Source organism: Gaeumannomyces tritici (genome assembly GCF_000145635.1).
Source record: "Gaeumannomyces tritici R3-111a-1 unplaced genomic scaffold supercont2.1, whole genome shotgun sequence".
Lineage (NCBI taxonomy): Eukaryota > Fungi > Ascomycota > Sordariomycetes > Magnaporthales > Magnaporthaceae > Gaeumannomyces > Gaeumannomyces tritici.
This window is the reverse complement of record NW_008804545.1, coordinates 1,846,754-1,862,376: the sequence shown is the minus strand read 5'-3', so window position 1 is coordinate 1,862,376 and position 15,623 is coordinate 1,846,754. Positions and strand designations below refer to the sequence as shown.

The 15,623-nt window shown below is 59.7% G+C and overlaps 6 protein-coding genes across 6 annotated transcripts; 2 read left to right on the top strand and 4 right to left on the bottom strand.

The window, feature by feature from the left end:
- Window positions 1-484: 484 nt before the first annotated feature.
- GGTG_00581 (hypothetical protein) lies at window positions 485-2,398 on the bottom strand. The gene is made up of 2 exons (XM_009218331.1): window positions 2,094-2,398; window positions 485-1,857 (listed from the first exon to the last, which is right to left on the bottom strand). Exons 1-2 carry the CDS (start codon window positions 2,145-2,147, stop codon window positions 889-891), a joined length of 1,023 nt encoding a protein of 340 aa, XP_009216595.1. The 5' UTR covers window positions 2,148-2,398; the 3' UTR covers window positions 485-888.
- GGTG_00580 (hypothetical protein) lies at window positions 2,384-4,164 on the bottom strand. The gene is made up of 2 exons (XM_009218330.1): window positions 3,564-4,164; window positions 2,384-3,497 (listed from the first exon to the last, which is right to left on the bottom strand). Exons 1-2 carry the CDS (start codon window positions 3,587-3,589, stop codon window positions 2,627-2,629), a joined length of 897 nt encoding a protein of 298 aa, XP_009216594.1. The 5' UTR covers window positions 3,590-4,164; the 3' UTR covers window positions 2,384-2,626.
- Window positions 4,165-4,338: 174 nt separating this feature from the next.
- GGTG_00579 (hypothetical protein) lies at window positions 4,339-8,123 on the bottom strand. The gene is made up of 3 exons (XM_009218329.1): window positions 6,753-8,123; window positions 6,319-6,684; window positions 4,339-6,233 (listed from the first exon to the last, which is right to left on the bottom strand). Exons 1-3 carry the CDS (start codon window positions 7,673-7,675, stop codon window positions 5,336-5,338), a joined length of 2,187 nt encoding a protein of 728 aa, XP_009216593.1. The 5' UTR covers window positions 7,676-8,123; the 3' UTR covers window positions 4,339-5,335.
- Window positions 8,124-9,521: 1,398 nt separating this feature from the next.
- Window positions 9,522-10,460, bottom strand: GGTG_00578 (hypothetical protein). Its single transcript, XM_009218328.1, has one exon. The coding sequence runs from the start codon at window positions 10,379-10,381 to the stop codon at window positions 9,968-9,970; it is 414 nt and encodes a 137-aa protein (XP_009216592.1). The 5' UTR covers window positions 10,382-10,460; the 3' UTR covers window positions 9,522-9,967.
- A 715-nt stretch (window positions 10,461-11,175) lies between these two features.
- On the top strand, window positions 11,176-11,456 carry GGTG_00577 (hypothetical protein; the record flags this gene model as incomplete). The annotated part of the gene is given in 2 exon segments (XM_009218327.1): window positions 11,176-11,183; window positions 11,189-11,456. Coding segments are annotated over 2 exon segments (198 nt in total). The 3' UTR covers window positions 11,379-11,456.
- A 1,788-nt stretch (window positions 11,457-13,244) lies between these two features.
- Window positions 13,245-14,346, top strand: GGTG_00576 (hypothetical protein). Its single transcript, XM_009218326.1, has 2 exons — window positions 13,245-13,865; window positions 13,991-14,346. The coding sequence occupies exons 1-2, from the start codon at window positions 13,532-13,534 to the stop codon at window positions 14,287-14,289; spliced, it is 633 nt and encodes a 210-aa protein (XP_009216590.1). The 5' UTR covers window positions 13,245-13,531; the 3' UTR covers window positions 14,290-14,346.
- Window positions 14,347-15,623: the final 1,277 nt, after the last annotated feature.

Here is a 15,623-nt window from a genome sequence, read left to right as displayed (position 1 = left end):
GGTCGGTGTGTGCCCCCCCCCCCGCCCCCCCCCCCCCAAAGAAGCTGTTCTACCACGGCAACCTTTCTTTATTTCTTTCTCTCTTCTACCGTCGGTTGCTTTCGCAGCATGTCTTTCTTCCACCGCCACGTCTCTCCCCGGAACAACCACGAGTATATGGTTGTGTTCCTCGGTAACCTGGGATGGTGAACCGCGTCGTTTACTGCACTTACCTGGCTTGGTCCTCTCTCTTTGTCTGTCATCACCGTCCTCGCCGCCGTCAACACCTTGACCCCTGGGGCTTTCTCCTTGATTCTGGCTTGTTTTCTGCGCTTATCGCGTCCGGAAACGAAAGGGCGAGGCGTTTCTAGAAGGGAGCAAAGCGTCCGAGACGGCAATTTCTTTCCTTCCTTTTCTTATTTGCCACTTATTTTTCCTTTACTCACCAGTGCACCCACCTGTCCCCCCGCCGGCCATATATAGGAGAGAGGACGAAAAAGGGGGCGGAGAAGAAGACGGGACCAAGGCGGGATGTGCCGGGCCGATGAAGGACGGGACAGGAGGCCAAGACTGCGGGGGGGGTCGAGGTCGACTGGCACTGTATGTACCTAGAGGTTGAATACCTTGCCACACGAACGAAAATGCAATTTACATGAACATGCTCGAGCGGGAAGATTTGGCAGGAGCAAAAGTGAAAATGGTCAACAACAAAAAAAAAAAAGGTGATGCTTTGGATATTTGCCGATGCAGGTCAGTCGTTTTCAGATTGCGCCAGGATACCGAGTGCACGAAAGAATGTGCCAAGCGAGTTTATGCATATTGAGATGACGCCACGCGTATAAAGACGGAACACGATGCCTTTCAGGAGGAACAAGAGTGGAACAAAAAAAAAAGCCTTCTCCCGTCGGCTCAGGCTTTCTTGGTCCTCCTCGTAGCACCACCGCCGTCATCACCCGCGCCAGAAGCATCACCGCCGCCGTCTGCGGCGGCATCATCGACAACCTTGACGCCTCCGGCGGCGGCAGCGACCTCTGCGGCGCGCACGCGCCTCCGCTCCTCCCACTTCTCCCAGCCGGCCTGGCATAAGTCCTCCTCAACGACGAGGTCGCGTAGGCGCAGCAGGCGGGCGGCGGGCAGGCCGACGGCCCAGCCGAGCAGGCCGCAGGAGCGGGCGGCGGCCGTGAGCGCGAACCAGGCGGCGGCGCTGGCGAGCCCCGCGGCCAGGCCGACCAGGACCTGGCGCGTTGTGTGGTAGCCCAGGTAGACGCGGCTCCAGGCCACGAGGCCGGCGAGCCCAAAGGCCACGGCCGACGCGGCCAGCCGCTCGGGCACCGACCACGGCCGGTGCGGGTAGCGGTCGACACCGTATAGCTCCTGCAGGTCGCTCTGGGCCTGCTGCCACCGCTCCCAGGCCACGGCGGCCGCCGTGGCCGAGGCGGGAGGGGTTTTGGCTGCTGCTGCTGCTGCTGCTGCTGCTATCGCCGTATTCTTGTCTTCCTCCGCCGTCGCCGTCGTCTCATTCCCTCCACCTTGGCTACCCATGTTCTTGCCGCCCTTGGCGGTAGAAACAGCAGCAGCGCTGTTGCGGGGCCGGTGCCTGACGAGCAGGAAAAGGGCGAGGCTGAGGGCCCAGAAGGCGACGAACTGGGCGTGCGACGAGGGCATGCCGTAGCCCTTGCCGTGGATGCGGCGCGGCCTCTCCTCCTTGATGAGGCGCTTGAGGGCAAAGTTGACGGCCTCGCAGGCGAGCTGGCCGGCGAACATGAGGGCGACCTCGGCCTCGCGCGAGGACCAGATCAGGGTGGCGTAGACGACGCAGAGCGCCTGGGGCACCAGGGCCAGCCAGGCACAGACGTACGAGACAGGGTCGGAGGGGTCCTGGTTGTTGGTTTGGGTTTGATTGGACGTTGGCGAAAACGTCAGCACAGCACAGCACAGCACGTAATACGCGGGAGAGAGAGGAAGGTGGGTGGGGGTGGGCGGGCTCGGCTCGCTCCTTTGGCTGCCCGCATCTTGGCTTCGGGGCGGCTGCGAGGCTTTGCTGCGTCGTGTTTCGCGGGCGGCGGCATTGCAGGCTGAGGTGCAGATGCAAGGTACGCTGCAGGCCAACTCACATAGTAGACGTGCGTCAGGGAGAGCGAGGCGAGGGGCGCCGTGTCTGCGGCCATGGCCAGAGCTTGGGGGGATTTTCAAGGGAACGGGGCGGCAGGAAGGATTCGAGGCTGCATGAGCGGACGCAGGCAGGGCTGTGAACCAATATACTGCCCAGGTATCAGACACCAGCCCTGCAGCTGCCTTGGGAAAAACACAGGAGGAAGAGGTCGGTCGCCCTTGTTGTCGCCAGAGAGGGTATTGAGGCGGTTTGTGTCGAGGCCAGCTGAGCGATGCAGCTGATCGATGCAAGCTGCGTGACGTTGTGTTTCAGGTTTCAGGTTCCAATCCAGGCGGACCAGGGTCGATTTGCATGTGCTATGTCATCCTGTGGCGCCTGGATTGTGGCGGTGCGTAGACAGGCACTTGTGGCGCCAGCCTGCTCCCAGCTAGCTACACCTGTCAGACTATTGAAGAGAGAAAACAACTAAAAAGTAGATCAATAAAGTAAACACGGCCTTGTAGCATTGAAACATCACTCTCGCAGCCCCAACTCCTAGGCGTCCGCCTCTCCATTCTCAGAAGCCGCCTGTGTGCTGCCGCCACCATCGCCGGCCTCGCCTCGCAACGCCTGTTTCCGTTCCCTCTCCTTTTGTCTTCTCTTGAGCTGCTTCTCGCGGTTGAGCCGCTTCTTCTTCTCCTTGAGGTGCTCCTCTTTGGTCTGCTGCTTCGCCTGCTCCTCCTTGAGCGCCTTGGTCTTGACCCGCATCGCTATCCTCCTCCGCTTCCCCGGCCGCTTCTTCTTGCCTTCACCGGCTGCAGCCGCAGAAGATGACGAGCCGCTGACAGCAGTAGCAGTGCTAGCCTCGGGGCCGCCGCCGCCGCCGCCTCTCCTGCCCCCACCCGCCGAGATGACGATCCTGGTCACCCTCCAGGGCTTCTCGAGCCCCCAGCAGCGCTGCGTGGATCTCGCCAGGACCTCGTCGCCCGTGACCGCCGACAGCTCCCACTGCGCCCTCTGCTCCACGCTCGGCTCCGCCGCGACGTAGTGGCTCAGCGGCCGCCGGGGCACCACGAAGCCGCCGTCGCCAGACCCCCCGCCGCCGCCGGCCCGGTCGGCGGCCGTGTCGGCAGGCGCCAGCACGACCTTGGCCACGGGCGCGGGCCCGCCGCCACCGCCGGGGACCTTGGGCGCCGAGAAGAGCTTGAACTCAAAGGCCTCGTCGGCCGGCGCCGCGGCGGGCTCGCCGTCCGGCTCCCCGACCCGTGGCGCGCTGGCTTCCTCTGCTTCTTCAACGACAGCCGGGGCGACGTCAAAGGAGAGAAGCGAGGAGAGGCGCTCCTGCAGCTTCGCCTGGGCAGCAGCATCTTCTGGGCCGCCCGATTCGGATTCAGACTCGGAATCGTAGAGCTTCTCCCTCCGCACCCTGATCCGCACGCCCTGTGTTAGCCAAGCCGCTGCGGGCCCATTAATCTAGAGCGGCACGACGCACCTTTTGGCTTCTGGAAAGTCGAACATGGTCCCCCCCCGCCCTTTCCGTCGTTCCCGCTGGTGTTGCTCTCGCGCTCTGGTCCTTCACCCCCCCTCCACTGGCCGACCAGGCGCGTAGTGTAGAGTGGGCTAACGGGCGCAGAAGCAAAAAAAAAAAAACCTCAATCCGAATAGCCGCGGAATGTCCCTATTCAGTCCGGTCCCGGCCTCCGGTGTTGGGTTGGGATGGGATGGGTAGACAGGCCAGCTTCGAAGCGCGCGTCGGGACGGAGATTTCTGGCGAGCCGTCGGCTGGTTTTTTTTTTTTCGGCCTTCCTTTTTGTTGACGCACACCCCCTCACAGGCGCCCGCACAGGCTATTATTGCGCACCAGAGATGAGCCCCAAGTGGACGGCGCTTGGAGCAGCGCTGCAACGACACCACACCCACAGCTCTGTCGGGAACCACGTTGGAGCGTGGCCCGTCGGGGATAATAATGAGGAGTAGTAAGGCGCCTTGGCTATATTGTCGTGCGGCGTTCCGGGTTGTTCTGGGTCGGGTAGTGTGCCTCCCAATCTATTCACGCGGGGGAGCGGTCCAGTTCATCCATTGGGCTTTGGTTGGTTGGTTGTGCATGGGCTCCTGGAGTCGTCGATTGGATCGAGCACAAGCTCAATTCTTTCTCTGTCGCTGGGCGCTGGCCTGTGTGGCACGTGGTCTTGTCCTCTGCATGTGGGGCGCAAAGTCACCTTGGGTTGGACAGGCACAACCAGCCCCAAACGAAAGAGAGTCAACAGCGTGCAGCGTGGTTTGCCAACCTCCGTTCCATTATCATTATTATTCATGCTATCGTGCTTATGTATGATCCCTCGTTGTCTCTCTACACAGCCTCCCCAGCGCGATAGAGCCCACAAAGGGCAGACATTGCTTGGCCACACATGGCCCTTCCGCTCCTGTACAAAAGACCTCCCCGTTCAAGCCTGGGTGATGTGACTGTGCCATGCCGCCTGGGGCGCGTGTGTTTGGATTGGGAAAGATAATGGAATCGAGGCCAGGGGCGAGATGACTAGCCATACCGTGCGCCCCCTTGAACCAAGAAAGAAACAATGAAGCCACGAGGGGCCATGCCTTCGAGTGATTTGAAATAACAAAAGTTGATCAAGATGTCGGTGGAAAAAAGGGGGTATAAGAACAATAATCCGCACATGAAAAGCCTCCCACTTCCCAATCAACCATCCTCCCCCTATGCCCATAATGGCCACATCCCTTGCCGTCCCCAAGAAGACCCCCCCTCTTCCGCCATGCTGAAACAAAACAAAATGCGTCCAGGAAGACATCACTGGTATGTCCCAAATAGCCCGTATGTGTTACATCCCACAGGCCCCGATGTCCGTGGTCCTTTTGAATATTGGTTTGACTTTTTGGGTCAGGTGAAGAAGAGGTGATTGAACAGAGGATGAAAAAAAAAGTGTGCTGGTCGAAGAAGTAGGTGTGAGTCCATGGCCGGGGACCAACGTCCGAAGGACAAAAAAAGCAACGCAGGAACAATGATGAGCGCCAGATCAGAAGACTATAGGAGACATTGAAGGTGTGAAGCGGTCCGGTAAGTCGTCCAAATGAAAAAAATAAAATTTGTCGAGCAAAGAACGAAGGTGAGACGATGCGGCCGCGCACAGGTGGGGTGTAAAAAACTGATGTCGTACTACTATATTACACTCTGTCCCCGTCGTCGCATTGACCACGTTGGACAGGCAGGCGATTTGAACCGGCGGATTAGGGTCGTGAAGGCACAATTTATGTGGCGTTCCACGAGTAGTGGTTCATCCCGTCGAAGGACCCCCTTGCCGTTGCCGAGTATGGCGGCGGGGGAGGGGCGGCGTGCTGAGCCTGCGACTGGGATTCGGTCTTGAGAATGCCCGGCGATGGGCCGGGCTTGTAGTCTGGGTAGGCGTACGGCCTTGAGCTGTCGCCGTTGGCGTACGAGACGGTGGCGGGGGCCTCGCCCGCGGTCGTCGTCCACGAGGTGGTTGGCGGGAAGTAATCCCTGTTCGTCTGGTTCACGGCAGAGGCCGATGTCGGGTTCGACCCGGGCCCGCTGTGAGGGCCCGCCGACACGGTGGACGCCTGGCCGCCGGCCGCCGAGGACACGTGGGGGAGAGAGGGTGTCCCTGCGCCCGAGCCGGTGCCTCCAACGCCCGCCTGAGAATAAGGGGTGGGCGGGTGTTGGGTGTGAGGGCTGATGTCGGCGCCGTTGCTGCTGACGCTGCCGTACGGCGCGGGCGGGCCATACCTGTACTCAGGCGACGGCTCGGTGTGGGCCACGGATCCTATGGACTGGTGGCTCCCATGCCTTGGGCTCTTGGCTGGCCTCGGGTTGCTGTCGACGTAACGCGGGACGCTGAGGTTGTCGGCTGTTGTCGAGATGGAGAGCTGAGGCGGGGCTGACGTCCCTGAGGGGACGTACGCGTATTGTGTGCGGATGGGTGGCTGTTGGTGGTCTGGGGCTGCGAGCGAGAGCTGCATGGCGGGCACGGACGTTTGTTGGCCCATATCCTGTGGCTCCGTCGTGAAGCTGTTGGCTCCCGAGAGCGGGAGCTTATGCGGGTAAGAGTCGGCGGCGGACATGGTAGTCGCCGGGTAGGCCCCTTGTCCATGCGGCACATGTGTCGGGTTCCACGACGCGGGGTAGGAGCTGTTGGAAGAAAGAGGCCGTTTGGTCAGCACGGGAAGCTGGGGGAGGGAGGAAGAACCAGCGAACTGGCGGGGTTTGCGCCTACTTGGATCGCATTGTCATTGGGCTGGGTGGCATCTTGGGACCACCAGCGGTGAAGGTGAATGCGGTTCGTGGCAGGTCCATGGTGAGCGACCTCGACTTGTCCGAGGGCTTCATTGTGAGAGGCCCGGCCACAATGCCCATGCCCGTCTCCACGAGCGCCTGGCCGCGCGAGCCGGCACTCGAGCCCAACAATGGGATCTCCTTGCGCGCCTGGAAGTTGCGGGGGCTCCTGCCTCGCACCACGATGGGGGCTGTCGTCGACTCAGCCAGCACCGCCTTGTTGCCATTGGTCAGCGTGGCAATCACCTTGAGATGCAGAACAAAGTGCTGCTGCAGCTCCTTTCTCCTCCCGTTGTTCGCGGTTGCGCTATGAAAGTAGCACATGTCAGCAAGTCTGGTTTCGCAAAGCCGTTTGCCTTGCCTGCCACAACTTACATTCTGAACTGAAGGCGTCGCCACCCGATGGGGTAGACGGCACACTCTCCTGCTGATTCAGGGTGCCCCTCGTCGCCGAAGGGGATCAGCGGAAGCGAAGTCGGCTCCTGGTCGGGGCCAGGGTTGAGCTCGGGCGAGTTCGGCGGCGGGGTCTTCCAAGGGATCACGATGAGGCGGACCGAGTGGCCGTCGACGGACTCGATGGCCGAGATGGTCACCTCGGTGCTGCTGACAGGCACAGTCTCGCCCGTCTCGGTCACAACCGACAGCTGGCCCTTGGGCGTCCAGAGGGAGCCGCTGATTTGGAAAAGGTTGCGGCGGTAGCAGGTCAGCTCGGGCTGGAGGACCGAGCCGTCGGGCGAGCTCGACGGCATCTCGGACAGGAAGAACATGCCGTGAAGCTGTGCCGACATGTCGAGGACCTGGACGCGACCGTGCTGGTCGAGGATGGTGTTCTTCTCAGGCACGCGCTTGAATGACAGCAGCTTCTGGTCGTGGCTAACGCTCAGCTTGGAGCCATCATCCCGCAGGTCCTGCACCATCTCCGTGTAGGGCGCCTGCTCCGTGTGCGAGTACGGCCTCTTGAGGTTTGGGTAGCTGTGGTGCGATGTTAGGGAGTGCTGCGGGTGGGCCTGGTGATGCTGCTGTCTGTCGTATGCGTCCGCCTCCTCTTGCGAGTACCGGCTGTAAGGGTACTGGTGTGCTTCCATGCTGGGGTTTCGAGGCCGTGCCGCCGGATGGTGCTGCGCCTGTTGGTATGGAGGTGCCGCGGCGGCCGGGCTGGACATGCTGCTGGAGTCCACGCCGTGGTGGGCAAAGCGGCTCGTCTGCATGTGGACCGGGGTTGCGTAGTTGGGCGCCCACATGTTTCCGTGTGGCGGCTCCTTCAGCTCTGCCATTGTTACTGAGTATGTGGTTGACATGGGTGCATGCCTTGCGCGGCGAGCTGCTGATTCGGTTTGATGCGGCTTTCCTTCTCAGCCTCGGGGCCTGTTTCTCCTCGCTCCTCTCCCTCCAGAGAAGATGAATAGGGCTAGTGTGTGGACCACACGAAACGATAGGCCTATCTCTGTCGGTGATGGGTGTTGCTTTGCGGGCACTAGATAGTGGCGCGGTACATATACCGAGGAGCTCCCACAAAAACGAAAACAAAAAATGGTCGATACAAGTGGAGGGGCGCGGGAAACAAAACAGGTAACTGGGCAGACACCTTGTAGGTTGATCGAGAAGGGAAAGGAGAGACTGATATAATCAAAAGCGAGGGAAGACCCGTGCGGCCACAACACCTTTGTGGACTGACGAGACAGATGTCCGGAGCGGAGGAGTTGTATGCGAATGGACTCGCCGGTAAGGTTGCAGGGCCAAGTGTACTTGTATAAAAACGGCGATGGAGGGGGGAGTGGGTGGGCGGGTGTTGCGAAATGGGCTTCGGCACTATCCTCGAATGGACTGGGGAGGGGGGGGGGTGGGCCAAGAAAGGCAGACGGGCGAGCCCACTTTATTTTTTTGCTCCTCCTTGCGAGTGCAGCGGAGCAGAGCAGTTCGCTCGTGCAGGGACCAAACCAAGCTCTATCTCTTTGCCAGGGCCCAGGCCGGACAGGGGCCAGGACCAGTAACAAGGGAAGGGTGGTTGTGAGTGGGTGAGGGAGCAGCAACAGCCGGCGGCCGGGGGTCGCAGCTCTCCCAGCACTCAGAGGGCCCGCGGTCTGGTGTGCGCTGCAGCCGTACAAGGAAGGAGATTTGATTTCAACGGGGCGATCTGTGAAGTCTGTCGCGAGGGCGGGTCGAGTCCTGGGATGTGATATGGGGTCGCCGCCTTGGAGCAGCGGGATATCGCCTCACGCCGCCGCCGCCGTCTGTCGCGGAAGCGCAGCCGCGACACCTCGTCAGGTATAAAAGCGACGCGCTATAAATTAGCGGAGCGGTACCGCTCCAGTGAGCTAGCCGCGGTCAGAGGCTCGAGCGATAAACGTAAAACGTGAAACAAGACAAGACACTGTGCTGTTGGCCCCGTCTACCTATTCCCGACCAAACTCTGCCTGGTCCTCCTGCTGTTTCTGCCGCGTCCGCGTTGTATGTGCTTCGTGTTTTGCGGGGAAGGGGATTGGCAAGGGGGTGGAGTTGCTGCCAGTGCACTTGTCAGGACGCCCTCCTGAGTTAGACAAGGTGACCCGTGGTTGGTGCTGTATGTGGACTGCGAGGGCCATCCTCAGGACCGCCACGGTTCCCTTGACAAGAATCAGGCACACTCGCTATCGCTATAGCACATACGGATGTGTTGTATTACGCGCAATGTCTGTTAGGGGATGGTGTGCTTCTGCCGCATGCTGTCCGTCGGGTTTTTGGTCACCGAGATCGACTCATATATCGGCATCTTAAGATGGAGGTTGGCAACCTTTCGCGTGCGCCTGGAAAAAGCAACCCACCAGACAGTCTCGTTTTGGTGGTCACTGTGCTGGGTCGTGTGGCTGCCGCGCGGGAGCAAGGTACAGTACACAGTCGGGCAGTCCAGAAGGTGGCATCGACGGCAGGCGGGAGCGCGCGCGAGCGACATCGGTAGCAGCACGCTGTTGGGAGGATTCGCGCCGGCGTGCTAGCCCAGCGGTTCAAGAGGATGGGGCGCCTGCCGTGCGGATAGATGCCAGTACCTTTGGGGCCTTCCCTCTGCCGAAAGGAGGGTTCCAGGGGGGAGGGGAAGGTCCCCGTCTGCTGTGATGTAGTGGGCTCGCAGAGGCAGGTCACTGGCTGCGCGTGATTTTGGCCGGCTCCATTTCCCTTGCGACTTGCGTCTTCGCGACCACGGTTACGATACAGAGAAGCCAGGACAGATTGGGTCATAATCAGGGACGTGGTGGGCTGCTGTGGGGGTGGTGCGGACAGGGGGGTGGGCTCCAAGAGAGAAGGAGGACAAGGCGTTGCTGGATCGACTGACTTGGAGCGGCCGCTATGGTACGGTCTGCCATGGGCATGGCATGGTGGGAGGTATACGTGAGCGGCGATATGGGAAACATGGAGACAGACAGGTACGAAGACAGCGAACGGGGGGGTGTGCGCAGCCGGTAAGCAAAACCAGGAGGAGGAGCAGCAGGAGGAGGGGGCGTGGTGCGCAAACAGCAGGCAGGCTCCATCCACTGCCCATACTTAGCACCCAGGCTAAGTATATTTGCGGGCAACAGACCTTATTCCATCACGGCTTGCACATCAAGATATGCAAGCTATGTAATCTCGCGTGTGCACCAGGGCCCACAGCCGACAAAGCTGCCCAGCAGCGGGCAGGCAGAGGCAGGGCACTGCCTGCTGGCCAGAGAGCCGCGCCTGGCGAGGACAGCGAGGACAGTCGTGGGCGGCGAGGACAGTCGTGGGCGGCGAGCATGCTTTTCCCGACCATCATCTCCACGCCAGCCAGGAGCCCACTCGTCAACTTGTGAGCGCATTTTGTCGTCTGCTTGTTTTCTCGTGGGTTCCCCGCCGTCGCCCTGGCAGGCCTGCTTGCTAGCGCAACGGCTGTTAACCTGGTTGGCCGGCCCTGTTGTTTTTCGTCCTCGATCGCGAGGCCGGTTGCTCTCTCTCGCTCTCTCTCTCTCTCTTTTTTTCCCTCCCTCTCCTCTCCCCTCTCTCCTCTGCCCCATACCGGCCAGGGCTGCTGGTAAACACCGCACCACTCCCTAGCCCACCCCCCAGCATCCAACAAGGGCGTCTGATTTGAACGAGAAATCCTCCGACCTCTCTGCGAAAGACGTGCCCGACCCGCTGTTTTCTAGAAGGCCGTTGGACAGAGGCGCCGAGGCCGTGCTGGAAACGGCATAGTCTGGGAAATAAAAAGGAGAGGGAGGGGACGGTTGCGCAAGCAAGGCTCTCCACAGCAAAAATCGGTTCAGGAGATTGCTCACGGCCAGGGGAGGGGCGTCTGCTTCTGTGTGGGTGGACAGCCCCGCTTGTTTTTTTGGGCTCGACGGGGGTGGGGCGGGACCAGGGTCGTTGTGTGCGGATGAGACCAAGGGCTGGCAGGGGTCAGGGGTGGCGGTGGTAGTGGCCGGTCGGGAAAGCGCGTGTGGAAGGAAGGAAACAAACAGAGGGTAAGAAAAGATTGCGCAAAAGACGGCCCCGGCCTGGGAGTTGAGCTTCAGTGTCATGGCTGGGTGGAGGCCGTGGTGGAGGCGACGGCATGGGTTCGTTCCCCCTCCTCTCTTGCCCTGACCCCTGTCACCTGCGGATACGACCCATAATTGCGCCTCTGAGCGCCTCCGCCCTTGAGTAGAGCCCCACTTTTCGCTGCCGCTTTGAGCAGGCGGAATTGAGCGGCAATGCGATGAGACACACAACACCACACACACTCACTCACTCTGGCCCTATGCCTCTGCCTTTTGTCTCGGTTGACGATGGACTGCGTCAATTGGGCCGACTGACTACTGCCATCGGCGATATGGATGTGTAAGTCGCTGGGTGGAGAGCTCGCTAGGAGAGCACGTCGCCGGGCCGGGTGGCTGGGTGGAGCACGTCTGCACGCCAGCAGACCTCCTGGCAGACCTCCTCACAGACCTCATGATGATGCCGCCCGCCATCATGCCCACCCACGCCGTCCTCGCTGTCCCGCATGCCCTTAGTGTGCCGCCTACCTCGGTATAGTCTAGGCCCGGGCGGCCTGTCCTTAGGCCCGCTGGTCCTTATGACACGTCCCTGTCGCCTGCTTTTTTTCCTGCAGCAGCCAGGACAGGAAGGCGGCTGTCTCGGCGAAATTTCTACCAGCATAGGAATTCGGTGTGTAGGACGAGTCCGGTATCATCAGGGCATGCGTGCTAAGTTGTTTCCCGCATGGGAACTGCCGAGGCATGTTTCCCAGCCGTTTTGCGCCGTGACCACTCCGCCGCCCAGGAATTTCGTGAGATGTTCTATGGACGCGCTTGTAGGGTCGCCTTGTCAAGGCCGCGCTTAACTTGGCCGGTACGACATATAGCTCGTGTAATAGAATAGTGCTGGTACTATATGGTCCCTTCGGACTGTTTTCTGAGCTGTTGCCGTGAAGCGAGATTTACAGAGTCGAAACGAAATGCTGCCACCCGCTCCACCAACTGCACGGTTCCATGCGGCGCCGAGCTGCAAACTTAGTTCCACCCCAACCCGGCCCCGCCCTCTACGGATTGGCGCGGCTCGCTCCAGCGTACGGTCTGATCATGTCTTTGCTGGCTTTGCCTTGTACGCAAAGGAACAATGACGCCGAGGAAATAGGCATGATCCTCAAGGGACCCCACGGCGCACCTTCTAAAGCCGGAAGAAGCCCACAAAATGCGCATGCGTCGCAAGCGAGACCGACTCGACTCCCTGCTATCCTCTGGTAATGGCAGGACCCCAAGAAGTGCGGGCATCGATGATGTCGTCCGACTGAGGATATCTATCGGCAGTTGCAATATGCCTGTTTAGGAGGCATATTCGCGGGAAACAAAGATTTTGCTTGTGAAACGTCCCACGGCCGTGCCAACGCGCGCTGTCCCAAAGGTGGAGGTCGTTAATCGTAATCAGATCTATGACAAAAATAAGGACAAATGGGAGCATTCTAAATATATAAAGTGTACAGAAATAGACAGGTAGCACACATGAAGACGGCGGTTATGCTCACGACCTTCTCCAACGTCAAGTGTGTAGATGTGCGTCAGCGATTTCACCGCAGAGATCCCGGCGACGTCCCATACCCAACATGTTTGCCGGATGGGGCAGGCCCAGGTCGCCAACAACAGATAGCGGGACGAGAAGCTTTGGCCATGACCCGTCCCTCTAGCGCCGTTCCATCACTCAATCCTCCGCAGGTTGTACAAAACTTGTGCCTGTGCACGGCAAAGCTCCCAGTCGGTCCCTTCAGTGACCTCGCATCTGCAAGGACCACGGCGGGTTGTGGAGTTGGTCGCGTACGGCTACGCCTGGCCGCCAGAAGGTAGCACCGCATGTCCTACGTGAGGAGACATCCCTACGCCCCCCGTGGTGGAGCTCGAGATTCGGCCCTGTCCGCGATGTTGAGCTGCAGCTGTCTTGGGGACCTTCCTAGAATCGATCTTCGTCCCGTCCTCTATTCCCCCTTTTTTCCAGATCCCTTGACCCCTTTTGATGCGCTGTCAGTGTTCGTATAGTTTTCATCTGACTTCTATCTCGTCTGCTCTATTGCCTCTGGGGTTTAACCCGGCGGCTCCTTGACTGTTTTTTGGTTCGCCAATTTTCACCTCCACAATCCCCCAGGCCCCTTGCGCCTGCGGAGAGTCAGTGATACCCCTGCCTGCTAGCGTCCATTTGGCTCTCGCCTAAGTGATAACGGTACCTTGCACGGCTTGCCAGGACTGCACGGGCCATGCAAATGCCAACGGTCGTCCTGGCACGGGAGGCGTCATTGGATCGCGCGCTACGTTGCTTCCGGCTCAACCACAACGATCCCGCGCTGGCAAGATCCTACCCCTCCCATTGGGTTTCCCAGCCCATCTCCACCTTCAGACACCATAGGGGAGAAAAGCCACACACCCCTACCTGGACTAGGTTCACAAGCGTTGGGCTGGCGAGCCCGCTTGAGCTAGCTTGCTGGAAGGTTAGCAAGGAAAAAAGAAAAGAAAAAAAAACGTCCGCTCACTCAACACCAAGCACAGAGCACGTTCGAGGCTCCTGCGTGTGTTTTTCGGCTCTCATTTCCTTGTCTGGCCATGTGTTCGACGGAGAGGATGGCGTTCTTGTGGCTGGGCTAAACCTCAATTGACCTACCGAGGACAAGAGAAATAAAAATCAAGCCAGCTCGAACATCTCGCATGGGAAAAGCCGGGCAGACAATTAAACTGACACGACGCGCACCACAACGTCACGCGCGCGTCCAGGTCAAGGTGGCCTTGGTGGTCTGCGTCTGGCATGCAAGGGAACAGCAATTCCAACGAACCTGTGGCCAATGGCCGCCCACCTGGGATGCCGACCGCCCTGTGGGACCTGGCCTCACCTCAAAATCCAGAAAGAGTCTCGACTCTGGGTCCGAGGTGTTTGGTTTGGCTGGAGATCTAATGACAGGCCATTGGGAAAGGAAGGAGCACCACACAGATGACCAACGAACCGAAGGTTCCAACCTGCCACCTTGGAGGCAGGCGCAGCTACGTTGACTGCCCTCATGTCATGTTTCGAAAACTTGTAATTCTCATATGAGAGTTTCTATTTTCAAATAAAAGTATGAGAAAGGAAATGTCTTGGCGCAAGTTGCAAAACAAGACCTGCTCGGACAGCAGCACCAGCCCTGCTGCACCGCGAGGGTTACACTCGCAAGAGGATCGGGGAAAGCCCAAAGGCCGAAAGGAGCGGCGAGTTTTCAGATCGCCTCGAAAGCCCCAACCGCCTAGGACCAGGCCTCCATTCTGCCGCCAGCTCCGCCTCGAACCGTCGCCCCTCTAGAAGGCGACGCTGGAAATACGAAACGAGAGTCTCGAGCCGAAGGTTCGTTTCACATCCACTTACGGTTGGTACAATGGGTAGAGGCCACCGCTACTTTGTGGCTTCATCGCTGTCACCTCCTTCATTTGCCTAGATGCGAGAACCGTACCATCCTCAATCCCCTCAAAACTTGGCGTTATGATTTAATGTCCGTATCACGTACTACGTATAGCCTCCTCAATTCCTCCATTCCGTCCGCAGCTGCAGGCATCCTGCGACTTTGTCCAAACTAACCGCCCGAGGCTTATTTCCTGGTGGCCGAGCCGCATACCTACAAGGGCGCCCGATGCGATACACACATTTTGGTCGTGCCACAAGACGCGCTCCGGAGCGCACCGGGTGGAAGCAACCCGCTCCCAGAGGGACCAGGGGAGGACCGGAAACAGTGGAGAGGCACGCTGGGGAAACCGACGGAAACACCCAAAAGGGTGCCTCCTGGACAGCCCCCTGGCTCTCCCTGGCTCTCGCGATGTCACCTCATCCACAAAAGCGATTCCATTTGGAGCACTTCCGGAAAGAAACCGGTGTGCGGATTGGGCGGACGAGCGGGCACTTGCGGGATTGGTACGGTTGTGCCTGTGTTCACGTCGGCAGCATGTGGCCAACCGTTCGAACAGGCACCCTCAAGGCACGCTACCTACGTACCCCCGCCTGGACAAACAGCTCGCCCGGCCGGCTCCAAGCCCAAGGGTTGCACCCATCTGGATGGCTGCGGGGGAGCCCTATGGTTATCGGAGTTCAACGGCGATCTGCACGCATGTCGCCCTACGATTACAAGATAATATGCATCCGCCCGTTGCTCAGCTCGGCGGCCAGAGTCGAACGGCTTTGTGCGTCCCGCGACCTCCCCGAAGGGCGCCTCTCTTTATCGTCTTGTTGAGGTTCCCAACCAATAGCGGTTGGCCGGCGACAATATTTGGGCTGCAGACCGAAATTAGCCCCTGCTCACCCATGGCCATAAGAAGCCCGGTTTAAGAGGGCTATATGTGCTCCTGTTAATAGCCAGGAGTCACGTTAGCTCATCCTAGCCCCGGCTTTGCACTCAACCGTCGCCTCCTGTTGTGAACGCTCTGCACAGGGTGTACAGCCGTTGCATACAGATACACACTAAGCTGGTGCATCGCGTTTCTTCTTCTCTGCACACGCGCGGACGCCGACTTGACGCGCCTCGGATTGCAGGACAGGCCATCCAAGTCGCTCGCTAGTCTTTCCCATCTCGAGTCGTTGGGGTGGAGATGGACGAGGTCCGAGCTCAACATCTCGATTGGACGCCCACCCTCGTGAGGCCGGCTCCTTGTTACGCCATACGTCGTGCAGAAAACTTGCCTGACAGAGTCAGTGGAGGGCCGACGGCGACACTGACCCGCCCATGTCTCCGGATGCATCTGAAGAACCGACGGGTTTTTTTTTAATTGCGGAGGGACGGGG

What these genes read in the sequence shown, in the direction of transcription:
- GGTG_00576 (XM_009218326.1), top strand. Translation starts at nt 13,532, where the DNA reads ATGGGAAAAGCCGGGCAGACAATTAAACTGACACGACGCGCACCACAA. An exon ending in TTGGAGGCAGGCGCAGCTAC is followed by an intron (nt 13,866 to 13,990) that starts GTTGACTGCCCT and finishes CTGCTCGGACAG; the next exon opens with CAGCACCAGCCCTGCTGCAC.
- GGTG_00578 (XM_009218328.1), bottom strand. Translation starts at nt 10,381, where the DNA reads ATGGGGCAGAGGAGAGAGGGGAGAGGAGAGGGAGGGAAAAAAAGAGAG.
- GGTG_00579 (XM_009218329.1), bottom strand. Translation starts at nt 7,675, where the DNA reads ATGTCAACCACATACTCAGTAACAATGGCAGAGCTGAAGGAGCCGCCA. An exon ending in CGACGCCTTCAGTTCAGAAT is followed by an intron (nt 6,685 to 6,752) that starts GTAAGTTGTGGC and finishes CTACTTTCATAG; the next exon opens with CGCAACCGCGAACAACGGGA. An exon ending in CCAATGACAATGCGATCCAA is followed by an intron (nt 6,234 to 6,318) that starts GTAGGCGCAAAC and finishes TTCTTCCAACAG; the next exon opens with CTCCTACCCCGCGTCGTGGA.
- GGTG_00581 (XM_009218331.1), bottom strand. Translation starts at nt 2,147, where the DNA reads ATGGCCGCAGACACGGCGCCCCTCGCCTCGCTCTCCCTGACGCACGTC. An exon ending in CCCTGACGCACGTCTACTAT is followed by an intron (nt 1,858 to 2,093) that starts GTGAGTTGGCCT and finishes ACCAACAACCAG; the next exon opens with GACCCCTCCGACCCTGTCTC.
- GGTG_00580 (XM_009218330.1), bottom strand. Translation starts at nt 3,589, where the DNA reads ATGTTCGACTTTCCAGAAGCCAAAAG. An exon ending in GACTTTCCAGAAGCCAAAAG is followed by an intron (nt 3,498 to 3,563) that starts GTGCGTCGTGCC and finishes CGTGCGGATCAG; the next exon opens with GGTGCGGAGGGAGAAGCTCT.